Here is a 14,690-nt window from a genome sequence, read left to right as displayed (position 1 = left end):
TAGACGGGAGAGGCCATTCTGTCCCTCTGGCCCGTTCCATATTTTATTTGATCAGGGCTGATGGATACAATTTCCCTCCTTTGCTCCACACCCATACAAAACAAAAGGACTAATCCTGGCCTTGAAATCTCTAATTGCCCCCCCCCTCCCCTCTCCCCCCCCCACCCCCCCCTCCCCTCTCCCCCCCCCACCCCCCCCTCCCCTCTCCCCCACCCCCCCCTCCCCCCCCTCCCCTCCCACCCACCCCCCCCTCCCCTCCCCCCCACCCCCCCCTCCCCTCCCCCCCCCACCCCCCCTCCCCTCCCCCCCCACCCCCCCCTCCCCTCCCCCCCACCCCCCCCTCCCCTCCCCCCCCCACCCCTCCCCCCCCCCCCCTCCCCTCCCCCCCACTCCCCCCCCACCCCCCCCACCCCCCCCCCCCCCATTCATGGAGGGGAACCGGAGCCAACAGGAACATGTTTATCAGGAAGGGGGAGGGGGGGTGCGGAACGGTTTGGCATCGCCCTCTATCCCCCCCCCACCCCCCCTCCCCTCCTCCCCCCCCACCCCCCCTCCCCTCCCCCCCCCCACCCCCCCCCTCCCCCTCCCCCACCCCCCCCCTCCCCCCCCCCCCACCCCCCCCTCCCCCCCCCCACCCCCCCCTCCCCCCCCCCCCCCCACCCCCCCCCCTCCCTTCCCCCCCACCCTTCCCCCCCACCCCCCCCTCCCCTCCCCTCCCCTCCCCCCTCCCTTCCCCCCCACCCCCCCCTCCCCCCCACCCCCCCCTCCCCCCCTCCCCTCCCACCCACCCCCCCCTCCCCTCCCCCCCACCCCCCCCACCCCCCCCTCCCCTCCCCCCCCCACCCCCCCCTCCCCTCCCCCCCCACCCCTCCCCCCCCCCTCCCCTCCCCCCCCACTCCCCCCCCACCCCCCCCACCCCCCCCCCCCATTCATGGAGGGGAACCGGAGCCAACAGGAACATGTTTATCAGGAAGGGGGAGGGGGGGTGCGGAACGGTTTGGCATCGCCCTCTATCCGTTAAGGAGAGCCCATTACCAGAGCGTAAGGTCACAGGGGAGAGGGGAAAGGTCAGAGAGGGAGACAAATCTTGTCACCTGGGGAGCTTCATCGATCATAGGATCATAGAATTTTCAGTGCAGAAGGAGGCCCATTGAGTCTGCACCCCACTTAAACTCACACCTCCAACCTATCCCCATAACCCAGTAACCCCACCTAACCTAAGGGGCAATTTAGCAAGGCCAATCCACCTAACCTGCACATCTTTGGACTGTGGGAGGAAACCGGAGCACCCGGAGGAAACCCACGCAGACACGGGGGAGAACGTGCAGACTCCGCACAGACAGTGACCCAGCCGGGAATCGAACCTGAATCCCTGGAGCTGTGAAGCAACAGTGCTAACCACTATGCTACCATGCTGCCCTGTTAACAGCTTGTTTACATCGTGTAGAGAGGGCGGCCATGGAGGAAAAACAATGAGAAAGGTCACCAACTCAAACGGAACAGGCTCAAGGGCCAAATAGCTTAATCCCACTGCCATTTCCTTCAGACGTACATGAGGAGGGTGTGGGTGATCAGTGAAGCAATTCAGAGAAGGACGCAAACACGTAGATTTGGGGCAGCGCGGTGGCACAGTGGTTAGCATTGCTGCCTACGGAGCTGAGGACCCGGGTTCGAATCCCGGCTCTGGGTCACTGTCCGTGAGGAGTTTGCACATTCTCCCCGTGTCTGCGTGGGTTTCACCCCCATAACCCAAAGATGTGCAGGCTGGGTGGATTGGCTGTGCTAAATTGCCCCGTAATTGGAAAAAATAATTGGCAACTCTAAATTTAAAAAAAAACATGTAGATTTGTGGCCTTTTGTGGAAAACAGCCAAGATATCTTGGACAAGTCACGCGCGCGATGAAGAGACACTGGTTAAATCTAAGACCAGATAAACTCTCGCTGGCCAAGATGAGGAAGATAGAGTTGGAATTTCCTCGGCTCGGAATAGGAAACCATGATTTAGAAATTCAGATGCTGAGGGGAAAGATGGGTGGTAAAGGTGCATAAAACGCTGGTTAGGCCGCAGCTGGAGTACTGTGTCCAGTTCTGGTCAGCACACTATAGGAAGGATGTGATGGGACTGGAGAGGGTGCAGAGGAGATTCAGCAGGATGTTGCCTGGGCAGCAGAGTTTCAGCTATGGAGAGAGGCTGGGGTTAGCATGGGGTTGTTTTCCTGAGCGCGGAGAAGGCTGTAGGGGGGTGTGATTCAGACGTACAAAATTCTGGGCGACAGCAATAGGGTGGGTAGGAAGTAACTTTTCCCCTTAGTTGAGAGGTCAATAACCAAGGGGCGTAGATTTAAGGTAAGGGGCAGGAGATTGGGTGGGGGTTTGAGGAAAAACCTTTGCCACCCAGAGGATGCTGGGAATCTGGAACTCGCTGCCTGAAAGGGTGGTCAAGGCAGGAACCCCCACCACATTGAAGATGTATTTCAACGAGAACTCGAGACGCCAGAGCAGACAAGACGACGGACCAAGTGCTGGAAAATGGGATTAGAATGAAGTAAAATCACCGTAGTCCCAGTTGATCATGGGCGGCTTTTCCCCTTTGGCGGGGGAGGGGGGGGGGGGGGGGGGGGGGGGGGGGGGGGGGGGAGCTGACTGGTGGTGATTTAACCTGAGGGGCGAGGTTGAGAAGACGGGGCCTTTGTGGATAACCTCAGCCGGTACGGGAATCGAACCCGCGCTGCTGGCCTCGCTCTGCATCACGGACCAGCCGTCCAGCCCAGTGAGCTAATAGATAGGCGCTCGATGGCTGGTGCAGACACGGCGGGCCGAAGGGCCTCGTTCTGTGCTGTCAGACCCTCTGACTCCATGAGGTTGTGGTGGACAAAGAAAGATCTTTCGAAAGAGCCTCACAGGTAGAGGAGGATTAATCTTGTGATCGCCGTTACCCTCTCAATGGTATCTGAAGGGAGAGATATTTTGGTTTAGCACAGTGGGCTAAACAGCTGGCTTGTAATGCAGAACAAGGCCAGCAGGAGCGCGGGTTCAATTCCCGTACCGGCCTCCCCGAACAGCCGCCGGAATGTGGCGACTAGGGGCTTTTCACAGTAACTTCATTGAAGCCTACTTGTGACAATCAGGTCAGTCAGGGGAAAGAAAACCAACAGGCAGACAGTGCAGGGATCCCTCGTGGCCGTTCCCCTTCAAAACAAGTATACCGTTTTGGATGCTGTTGGGGGGGATGACCTACCGGGGAAGGCCCCAGCGGCCAGGTCTCTGGCACTGAGTCTGGCTCTGGGGCTCAGAAGGGAAGGGGGGAGCATAGAAAAGCAATAGTAATAGGAGATTCAATGGTTAGGGGAATAGATAGGAGATTCTGTGGTCGCGAGCGAGACTCCCGAAAGGTATGTTGCCTCCCGGGTGCCAGGGCCAGGGATGTCTCGGATCGTGTCTTCAGGATCCTGAAGGGGGAGGGTGAGCAGCCAGAAGTCGTGGTGCACATTGGTACCAACGATGTAGGTAGGAAAAAGGGTGTGGAGGTAATAAACAAGTTTAGGGAGTTAGGCTGGAAGTTAAAGGCCCGGACAGACAGAGTTGTCATCTCTGGTTTGTTGCCGGTGCCACGTGATAGTGAGGCTAGGAATAGGGAGAGAGTGCAGTTGAACACGTGGCTGCAGGAATGGTGTAGGAGGGAGGGCTTCAGGTATTTGGATAATTGGAGCGCATTCTGGGGAAGGTGGGACCTGTACAAGCAGGACGGGTTGCATCTAAACCAGAGGGGCCCCAATATCCTGGGGGGGAGGTTTTCTAGTACTCTTCGGGAGGGTTTAAACTAATTTCGCTGGGGAATGGGAACCGGATTTGTAGTCCAGCAACTAAGGAAGCCAATATTCAGGACGCCAAAGCACGTAGTGATGCAGTGGGGAAGGTAACACAGACAAAGGAGAGTACTTGCAGGCACGGAGATGGGTTGAAGTGTGTATACTTTAATGCAAGAAGCATCAGGAATAAGGTGGGTGAACTTAAGGCATGGATCGGTACTTGGGACTACGATGTGGTGGCCATCACGGAAATTTGGATAGAAGAGGGGCAGAAATGGTTGTTGGAGGTCCCTGGTTATAGATGTTTCAACAAGATTAGGGAGGATGGTAAAAGAGGTGGGGGGGGGGGTGGCATTGTTAATTAGAGATAGTATAACAGCTGCAGAAAGGCAGTTCGAGGGGATCTGCCTACTGAGGTAATATGGGTTGAAGTCAGAAATAGGAAAGGAGCAGTCACCTTGTTGGGAGTTTTCTATAGGCCCCCCAATAGCAGCAGAGATGTGGAGGAACAGATTGGGAAACAGATTTTGGAAAGGTGCAGAAGTCACAGGGTAGTAGTCATGGGTGACTTCAACTTCCCAAACATTGAGTGGAAACTCTTTAGATCAAATAGTTTGGATGGGGTAGTGTTTGTGCAGTGTGTCCAGGAAGCTTTTCTAACACAGTATGTAGATTGTCCGACCAGAGGGGAGGCCATATTGAATTTAGTACTTGGTAATGAACCAGGGCAGGTGATAGATTTGTTAGTGGGGGAGCATTTTGGAGGTAGTGACCACAATTCTGTGACTTTCACTTTAGTTATGGAGAGGGATAGGTGTGTGCAACAGGGCAAGGTTTACAATTGGGGGAAGGGTAAATACAATGCTGTCAGACAAGAATTGAAGTGCAGAAGTTGGGAACATAGGCTGTCAGGGAAGGACACAAGTGAAATGTGGAACTTGTTCAAGGAACAGGTACTGCGTGTCTTTGATGTGTATGTCCCTGTCAGGCAGGGAAGAGATGGTCGAGTGAGGGAACCATGGTTGACAAGAGAGGTTGAATGTCTGTTAAGAGGAAGAAGGAGACTTATGTAAGGCTGAAGAAACAAGGTTCAGACAGGGCGCTGGAGGGATACAAGATAGCCAGGAGGGAACTGAAGAAAGGGATTTGGGAGAGCTAAGAGAGGGCATGAAAAATCTTTGGCAGGTATGATCAAGGAAAACCCCAAGGCCTTTTACACATATGTGAGAAATATGAGAATGACTAGAGCGAGGGTAGGTCCGATCAAGGACAGTAGCGGGAGATGGTGTATTGAGTCTGAAGAGATAGGAGAGATCTTGAACAAGTATTTTTCTTCAGTATTTACAAACGAGAGGGGCCATATTGTTGGAGAGGACAGTGTTGTACAGACTGATAAGCTCGAGGAGATACTTGTCAGGAAGGAAGATGTGTTGCGCGTTTTGAAAAACTTGAGGATAGACAAGTCCCCCGGGCCTGACGGGATATATCCAAGGATTCTATGGGAAGCAAGAAATGAAATTGCAGAGCCGTTGGCAATGATCTTTTCGTCCTCGCTGTCAACAGGGGTAGTACCAGAGGATTGGAGAGTGGCGAATGTCGTGCCCCTGTTCAAAAAAGGGAATAGGGATAACCCTGGGAATTACAGGCCAGTTAGTCTTACTTCGGTGGTAGGCAAAGTAATGGAAAGGGTACTGAGGGATAGGATTTCTGAGCATCTGGAAAGACACTGCTTGATTAGGGATAGTCAGCACGGATTTGTGAGGGGTAGGTCTTGCCTTACAAGTCTTATTGACTTCTTTGAGGAGGTGACCAAGCATGTGGATGAAGGTAAAGCAGTGGATGTAGTGTACATGGATTTTAGTAAGGCATTTGATAAGGTTCCCCATTGTAGGCTTGTGCAGAAAGTAAGGAGGCATGGGATAGTGGGAAATTTGGCCAGTTGGATAACAAACTGGCTAACCGATAGAAGACAGAGAGTGGTGGTGGATGGCAAATATTCAGCCTGGAGCCCAGTTATCAGTGGCGTACCGCAGGGATCAGTTCTGGGTCCTCTACTGTTTGTGATTTTCATTAACGACTTGGATGAGGGAGTTGAAGGGTGGGTCAGTAAATTTGCAGATGATACGAAGATTGGTGGAGTTGTAGATAGTGAGGAGGGCTGTTGTCGGCTTCAAAGAGACATAGATAGGATGCAGAGCTGGGCTGAGAAGTGGCAGATGGAGTTTAACCCTGACAAGTGTGAGGTTGTCCATTTTGGAAGGACAAATGTGAATGCGGAATACAAGGTTAACGTAGGGTTCTTGGCAATGTGGAGGAGCAGAGAGATCTTGGGGTCTATGTTCATAGATCTTTGAAAGTTGCCACCCAAGTGGATAGAGCTGTGAAGAAGGCCTATGGTGTGCTAGCGTTCATTAGCAGAGGGATGGAATTTAAGAGCCGTGAGGTGATGATGCAGCTGTACAAAACCTTGGTCAGGCCACATTTGGAGTACTGTGTGCAGTTCTGGTCGCCTCATTTTAGGAAGGATGTGGAAGCTTTGGAAAAGATGCAAAGGAGATTTACCAGGATGTTGCCTGGAATGGAGAGTAGGTCTTACGAGGAAAGGTTGAGGGTGCTTGGCCTTTTCTCATTAGAATGGAGAAGGATGAGGGGTGACTTGATAGAGGTTTATAAGATGATCAGGGGAATAGATAGAGTTGACAGTCAGAGACTTTTTCCCCGGGTGGAACACACCATTACAAGGGGACATAAATTTAAGATAAACGGTGGAAGATATAGAGGGGATGTCAGAGGTAGGTTCTTTACCCAGAGAGTAGTGGGGGCATGGAATGCACTGCCTGTGGAAGTAGTTGAGTCGGAAACGTTAGGGACCTTCAAGCGGCTATTGGATAGGTACATGGATTAGGGTAGAATAATGGAGTGTAGATTAACTTCTCAAGGGCAGCACGGTAGCATAGTGGATAGCACAATTGCTTCACAGCTCCAGGGTCTCAAGTTCGATTTTGACTTGGGTCACTGTCTGTGTGGAGTCTGCACATCCTCCCCGTGTGTGCGTGGGTTTCCTCCGGGTACTCCGGTTTCCTCCCACAGTCCAAAGATGTGCAGGTTGGGTGGATTGGCCATGAAAAATTGCCCTTAGTGTCCAAAATTCTATGATTAACCTTGGACAAAAGTTCGGCACAACATCGTGGGCCGAAGGGCCTGTTCTGTGCTGTATTTCTCTTTTTTATAAAAACGATTATTATTATTATTTGTAGTAATAGTAGTATTATTATTATTCCCGTGGGAAAGGCAGTTGGAAAACTCTTGGAAATTGCTATATTGCTCGCTGGGTTTTCAAAACCTACCCTTCCCCCCCTCCTCCAGATGACCTCCCGGAGCTCGAGCCTCGATAACGCACGGTACCTCCCCTCCCCCGGGGTCATTTTAACACCTGCCTATGAGAGTGGTTATTCAGCTACAGGGACCATCACTGGAACCCTGGATTGTACTCTCCCGCAGATATCTGAGGCCATTCGGCCCACTGCCATCTCTCTCTGCTTGCCCCATGTTGCGGCCCCTCAGTCTCCTTCCTGTCCCTCCTTTCGATTCTCAATCTTCCCTCTCGTGCCTTCCTGAGGCTGTGAAATCTGTTCACGCAGAATCCCTGGGGGAGGTGCGTCTTTAACAAAGAGACCTCTGTAGTTTGAACCAGATTATTTCTTCTCTCTTGCTTGTCCAAACGTTTGCCAAAATGACGCTGGCAAGGAGGCTCGGCAACACAATTGCCAAAATATCCACGGGGGAGCTGAGGAGAATTTATTTTACGCAGTGAGATTTTACGATCTAGAACACGCTGCCTGAGGGGGAAAGAAATGTTTTAGTGACTTGGCACCAAGAGACTTGGCATGAACAAGGAGCGAAAGAAAGTTGCTGGGCATTGGGGAAGGGGGGGGGAGTGGGCTTAACTCGCTGGCATAGCTGACACAGGCTCTGTGGGCCGAATGGTCACTCTCTGTTTGTACTGGGGCAATGGGCAGTGATCAGGATTGGAAGATCCAGCAGAAACCTCTCCTCGGGCACCCAAAGATGTCCAGGCAGGTTCGGGTACACAGTACCAATGTCCAGTCACTAACAGTTCTGTATCGTCATCAAAAGAACTCAAAGAAGGGTTCGTCAGCAATCGCTGAGGAGAATTAAAACTCCAGACGTGTTTCAGCGACTCTATTGCGCCCAGCGCGGACCCAGGCGCAATGGGTGAATCCGGCCCCAGCCCAAAATCAAGCTCCGTGCTGGGCCCGAAGCCTCCTTTCTCTGTCTCTCTCTCTCTCTCTCCCCTTCCTCCATCCCCATTCTGCTCATCCCTTCCCATCTCTCCCTCTCCCACACTCCAATCACCATCCCACTCTCCTCCCACACACCCCATCCCTCTCTGCACGCTCCCCACACTCCATCCCTCTCTCCCCCTCCCCACTCCCTCCCCCGCTCTCCCCCTCCCCCGCTCTCCCTTCCTCTCTCCCCTCCCCCACTCATCCCTCTCTCCCCCTCCCCCACTCCCTCCCCCATTCTCCCCCACCCCACTCATCCCTCTCTCCCCCTCCCCCACTCCCCCCTCTCTCCCCCTCCCCACTCTCTCCCCCACTCTCTCCCCCTCCCCCACACTCCATCCCTCTCTCCCCCTCCCCACTCCCTCCCCCGCTCTCCCCCTCCCCCGCTCTCCCTTCCTCTCTCCCCCTCCCCCACTCATCCCTCTCTCCCCCTCCCCCACTCCCTCCCCCGTTCTCCCCCACCCCACTCATCCCTCTCTCCCCCTCCCCCACTCCCTCCCGCTCTCCCCCTCCCCCACTCTCTCCCCCTCCCCCACACTCCATCCCTCTCTCCCCCTACCCCACTCATCCCTCTCTCCCCCGCCCCCACTCTCTCCCCCACTCCCCCCGACCCCACTCATCCCTCTCTCCCTCTCCCCCACTCCCTCCCTCTCTCCCCCTCCCCCACTCTCTCCCCTTCCCCACACTCCATCCCTCTCTCCCCCTCCCCCACACTCCATCCCTGTCTCCCCTACCCCACTCATCCCTCTCTCCCCCTCCCCCACTCTCTCCCCCACTCCCCCCCGACCCCACTCATCCCTCTCTCCCCCTCCCCCACTCCCTCCCTCTCTCCCCCTCCCCCACTCTCTCCCCCACTCCCCCCCGACCCCACTCCCTCCCTCTCTCCCCCTCCCCCACTCTCTCCCCCACTCCTCCCCGACCCCACTCATCCCTCTCTCCCCCTCCCCCACTCCCTCCCCCGTTCTCCCGCTCCCCCGCTCTTCATCCCTCTGTCCCCCTCCCCCACTCCCTCCCCCGCACTCCCCCTCCGCCACTCATCCCTCTCTCCCCTCCCCCACTCCCTCTCATGCTCTCCCCCTCCGCCACTCTCTCCCCCGCTCTCCCCCTCCCCCACACTCCATCCCTCTCTCCCCCTCCCCACTCCCTCCCCCTCTGCCACTCATCCCTCTCTCCCCCTCTCCCACTCCCTCCCACGCTCTCCCCCTCCGCCACTCTCTCCCCTGCTCTCCCCCTCCCCCACACTCCATCCCTCTCTCCCCCTCCCCACTCCCTCCCCTCCGCCACTCATCCCTCTCTCCCCCTCCCCCACTCCCTCCCACGCTCTACCCCTCCGCCACTCTCTCCCCTGCTCTCCCCCTCCCCCACACTCCATCCCTCTCTCCCCATCCCCCACTCCCTACCCCCATTCTCCCCCTCCCCCGCTCTTCATCCCTCTCTCCCCCTCCCCCACTCCCTCCCTCGCTCTCCCCCTCCCCCGCTCTTCATCCCTCTCTCCCCCTCCCCCGCTCTTCATCCCTCTATCTCCCTCCCCCGCTCTCTCCCTCCCCCACTCCCTCCCCCGCTCCCTCCCCCGCTCTCCCCCTCCCACGCTCTTCCTCCCTCTCTCCCCCTCCCCCACTCCCTCCCCCGCTCTCCCCTCTGCCACTCATCCCTCTCTCTCCCTCCCCCCGCTCTCCCCCTCCCCGCTCTTCCTCCCTCTCTCCCCCTCCCCCACTCCCTGCCCCGCTCTCCCCCTCCCCCACTCTTCATCCCTCTCTCCCCCACTCCCTCCCCCCCACTCTACCCCTCCTCCACTCTTCATCCCACTCTTTCCCTCCCCTCACCACTCCATCTTCCCCTTGTCCTTCCCTCCCTCCCCCTCCTCCTATCACTCACACCCCTCCTTCCCCCTCTCCCATTGCCACTCCCTTTTTTTCCTCCCTCTCTCATAGATCATAGAATTTACAGAGCAGAAGGAGGCCATTCGGTCCATCGAGTCTGCACTGGCTCTTGGAAAGAGCACCCTACCCAAGGTCCACACCTCCACCCTATCCCCATAACCCAGTAACCCCACCCAACACTAAGGGCAATTTTGGACACTAAGGGCAATTTAGCATGGCCAATCCACCTAACCTGCACATCTTTGGACTGTGGGAGGAAACCGGAGCACCCGGAGGAAACCCACGCACACACGGGGAGAACGTGCAGACTCCGCACAGACAGTGACCCAAGCCGGAATCGAACCTGGGACCCTGGAGCTGTGAAGCAATTGTGCTGTCCACAATGCTACCACTGTGCTGCCCATTTCTCTCCGCCTCTCCCCATTTCCCACCCCAGTCTCTTCACACTGCCACCATGCCTCGTACTCCACTCCTATGTCCCATTTACCTTCCCCCCACCCCCCCCACCCACCCTCCCCTTCATCCATAGGATCCCTACTGTGCTGAAGGAGGGCATTCGGCCCATCGAGCCTGCACCAACCCTCTGAAGCAGCACCTTACCGAGTCCCACTCTTCTGTTCCATCCCTGTAAATCCACCTAACCTAAGGGGCTGGTTTAGCTCACTGGGTTAAATCGCTGGCTTTGAAAGCAGACCAAGGCAGGCCAGCAGCACGGTTCGATTCCCGTACCAGCCTCCCCGGACAGGCGCCGGAATGTGGTGACTAGGGGCTTTTCACAGTAACTTCATTAGAAGCCTACTCGTGACAATGAGCAATTTTCATTTCATCTTTGGGCTTCCTCTCTCTCTCTCTCTCCCACACATGTCTCCCGCCCCTCTCCCCCCCCCCCCCCCCCCCCCCCACCCCCGTCGCTTGCCAAATTTACAGAGGCTCCTCTGGTCGAGCCATGTCTGTGACTCACCGAGAACAGTCCTGTGTGGGGGGGAATGAGACATTTTTCAAATGTTTCTCATCCTGCCGTTACCATCTGGAACCCATTTGACAACGTGCCTGAAATGCGATCTGAGTAACTCCCCAGTGGGAGCTGAACAGGAGTAAATGTGCATCTGCACGGCTGAGAAACATTATACACCATCCTGGATTTATATTAAGTAGCAGGGTTAACGAGGGGCGGGGTGGGGATGGGGGGGAGGAGGGAGGGGGGGGAGGAGGGGGGAGAGGGGGGGGAGGGGGCGGGGCGAATTTGTAATCCATAGACCTGGCGAATCATCTCGAAAATGTGACTTCAATGCCCGGCGAGGCAGTTTGGGGAATTTGCCATCTACCGATCACAAAATCGAGGAGGGAAAACCTGGAATGGAGTTTTTCACCGGGCCCACTCGACAGGTTCAGCCCCGTAAGCGCACTTTCACGTCAGCGGGCCAGCCAATGGCCATCCAGCGTGAGGCACGCTCTGGGGAAGGCCTCAGCTAGGCCGGGGTGGGGGGAGGGGCGTGTTGGGCAGCGGGGAGCGTGCCCAGACAGCCCAATCGAGCACAGGCTTCAGTCCCCAGACACATTTGTACATTTTGTTTCAGCCCTGGATTGAGATTGGAGTTAGAACTTAACGGTGGCCTGGGCCAATCACCCGCCCCCCCCCCCCCCAACTGCAGAAGCAGACGCGGCCACCTAAATGTGCGTTCCATTGACCGCTTAAAGCACAAAACCGCCTGCTTTGTTTCCGCTGGGCCCGCTTCCGACTCTCATCAGCCCGATCAACGCTAAACTCAGTTAAAGTGAGCATGAAAATGTCAGATTGACATCAAAACCCAAATTGTCCTTTCGAGATGAGGAAATCTGCCGTCCTTACCCGGTCTGGCCTACATGTGACTCCAGACCCAGGCCGACCTGTTTGACCCTGAACGCCCCTCTGTAGTGGCCAAGCCAGACACTCAGCTGGACCGAATCTGCTACCAGTGCGATAACATGGTTACAGCGGGTCGAATGGCCTCTTTCTGTCCCGTAATGACTCTTTGACCAGTGTAAAATCTTCAGGGGTTCCGAAGAGGTCACACAAGGGAAGGATTATTAGGAAAACGAAAGTAAAGGCAGCAACGTAAACAGTCCCTACCGATCATGCCCATCCCAATCCAGGCCGGCTTTTAAGTGTTAGTATCATGAGCTCCAGGGAAGCATCTTATTACAATCCCACAGCAGAGCCCAACAATGGCACAGATACTGGACAGAAACCGCAATACAGTACAGCACAGAACAGGCCCTTCGGCCCTCGATGTTGTGCCGAGCAATGATCACCCTACTCAAACCCACGTATCCACCCTATACCCATAACCCAACAACCCCCCCTTAACCTTACTATTAGGACACTACGGGCAATTTATCATGGCCAATCCACCTAACCCGCACATCTTTGGACTGTGGAAGGAAACCGGAGCACCCGGAGGAAACCCACGCACACACAGGGAGGACGTGCAGACTCCGCACAGACAGTGACCCAGCCGGGAATCGAACCTGGGACCCTGGAGCTGTGAAGCATTTATGCTAACCACCATGCTACCATGCTGCCCCAATATTTCACTTTAATTCTGTAAGTCTGTGAGAAAAGGAGATCTCGCTCCAGGAGTGATTACACAAATAAATAAGGACATGGTATATTAAAACAAACTTTATTATCAACACAGTATTAAAATATCTTCAAGATCACACCATAAAATAACTTATAACTGCCCCTTAAATAATAAACATAGAACATACAGTGCAGAAGGAGGCCATTCGGCCCATCGAGTCTGCACCGACCCACTTAAGCTACTCGATACAGTGAATACAAAACTGTTAACTGCTATCTTTATTCCCACACAAACAACAAGGAAGAAAAACCCATCTAAGCTCCCAATCCACATTAAATACCAGTGGCACAGAGGAATATGACCTTTACATGTTTGAGAAAGAGATCTCTATACACTGCTTTACAGAAAGGCTCTGGCGCCTGTGTACGTGTGTGGGGGCGTGCATCTGAGTGTGTATGTGAGTGTGTGTGAGTGTGTGTATGTGAGTGTGTGTGTGAGTGTGTGTGGGGGCGTGCATCTGAGTGTGTGTGTGAGTGTGTGTATGTGAGTGTCTGAGCATGTGTGTGAGTTTGTGTGTGTGTGTGTGTTTGTATGAGAGTGTGTGCATGTGAGTGTGTGTGGATGTGTGTGAGTGTGACCATGAATGAGTGTGTCCGTGCGTGAGTGTGTGCGTTTGTGCATATGAGTGTAAATCAGAACAAGGCCAGCAGCGCCGGTTCAATTCCCGTACCGGCTTCCCGAACAGGTGCCGGTATGTGGCGACTAGGGGTTTTACACAGTAACTTCATTGACGCCTGTTTGTGACAATAAGCGCTTATTATTATTATTATGAGTGTGTGTCTGTGAGTGTGTGCATATGTGCTTGTGTCTGTGTGTGAGTGTGTGTGTATGCCTGTGTATGTGTGTGCATGTGTATCTATGTGTGTGTATGTTTAAGTATGTGGGTGTGCGTGTGTGTGGTTGTGTGTTCCTGTCTGCGTGTGTGTAAGTGTGTGGGTTTCGGTAGATGTGTGTGTGCACGAACGTGTGTACGTGAATGGGTGTGTGTGTGAGTGTGTGCGTGTGAGTGTGTGCGCGTGTGTGAGTGTGTGCAGATGTGAGTATGTGTTCTTGTGTGTGTGCGTGTGTGTGAGTGTGTGCATGTGAGCATGTGTGTGGGTTTCGATATGTGAGTGTGTGTGTACGAACGTGTGTACGTGAATGGGTGTGTGTGTGAGTGTGTGCATGTGAGTGTGTGATTGCGTGTGTGTGTGTGTGTGCGTGTGTGCAATTGTGTGTGTGTGTGTGCATGTGAGTGTGTGTGTACGAATGTGTGTACGTGAATGGGTGTGTGTGAGTGTATGCGTGTGAGTGTGTGCGTGTGTGTGCATGTGAGTGTGTGTGTATGAATGTGTGTACGTGAATGGGTGTGTGTGAGTGTGTGCGTGTGAGTGTGTGTGAGTGTGTGCGTGTGTGCAATTGTGTGTGTGTGTGTGTGCATGTGTGAGTGTGTGCATGTGAGTGTGTGCGCGTGTGTGTGTGTGTGTGTGTGCAATTGTGTGTGTGTGTGCATGTGAGCGTGTGGTGGGGTGGGGGGAGTGGGATTGGCAGGAGTCGCTGGCATTCCTGAGGACGCTCAATGCCCCTAAGGTGGGCAGTAAATCCTGATAATACCGCTGAGATCCACAGCCCACTCCCTGGGGAATGAATCCGAAAGAACCTCCCAATCATTGCCCTGCCTGAGTCAGAAAGTCCGATTTCAGCAACGGGAATGTCAGAAAGGATCATTCCGGGGCCCGAGTCCAACTGTGTTTCATTCCAAGCTCTCTGCCACTGCTCCTGGACTGATTTATATAAACACCATTCACATAAACAGCAGGAAAGAGTGATGTTTCGTGTCTGCTTCTATTTGCATTCTGTCACTCACATCTCCGTTTTTTTTACTCCTCTCCCATCTGGACAGCCGACGATGCCCACCGAGATGGCACCCAGGAGGGACCAACCGGAGGTAAGTGTCCAGCGGAGCGGAGGAGGAGGGAATGGAAGTCGGTGATGCGGGAAAGGGAGTGAGAGGGGGAACGAAAAGAGGAATGGCGGGTAAAGGTTGAGAATTGGGAATCAGTGGGAAAGCTGATGGGACAGCGATGGGAC

General features: G+C 54.8%; 1 protein-coding gene across 1 annotated transcript in view; it reads left to right on the top strand.

Annotated features, from left to right (window-relative positions):
* The first annotated feature begins 1,899 nt into the window (after nt 1-1,899).
* Nucleotides 1,900-14,690, top strand: part of LOC119957015 (asialoglycoprotein receptor 1-like) — a 62,375-nt gene continuing 49,584 nt past the window's right edge. Inside the window, exons 1-2 of the mRNA XM_038784599.1 lie at nt 1,900-2,035; nt 14,416-14,547. Of these exons, the coding sequence (XP_038640527.1) occupies nt 1,900-2,035; nt 14,416-14,547 (268 nt within the window). The remainder of the gene's footprint in view (nt 2,036-14,415; nt 14,548-14,690) is intronic.

This window comes from Scyliorhinus canicula, chromosome 25 (genome assembly GCF_902713615.1).
Source record: "Scyliorhinus canicula chromosome 25, sScyCan1.1, whole genome shotgun sequence".
Lineage (NCBI taxonomy): Eukaryota > Metazoa > Chordata > Chondrichthyes > Carcharhiniformes > Scyliorhinidae > Scyliorhinus > Scyliorhinus canicula.
The sequence above is the reverse complement of the archived record's forward strand: the minus strand, read 5'-3'. Positions and strand labels throughout refer to the sequence as shown.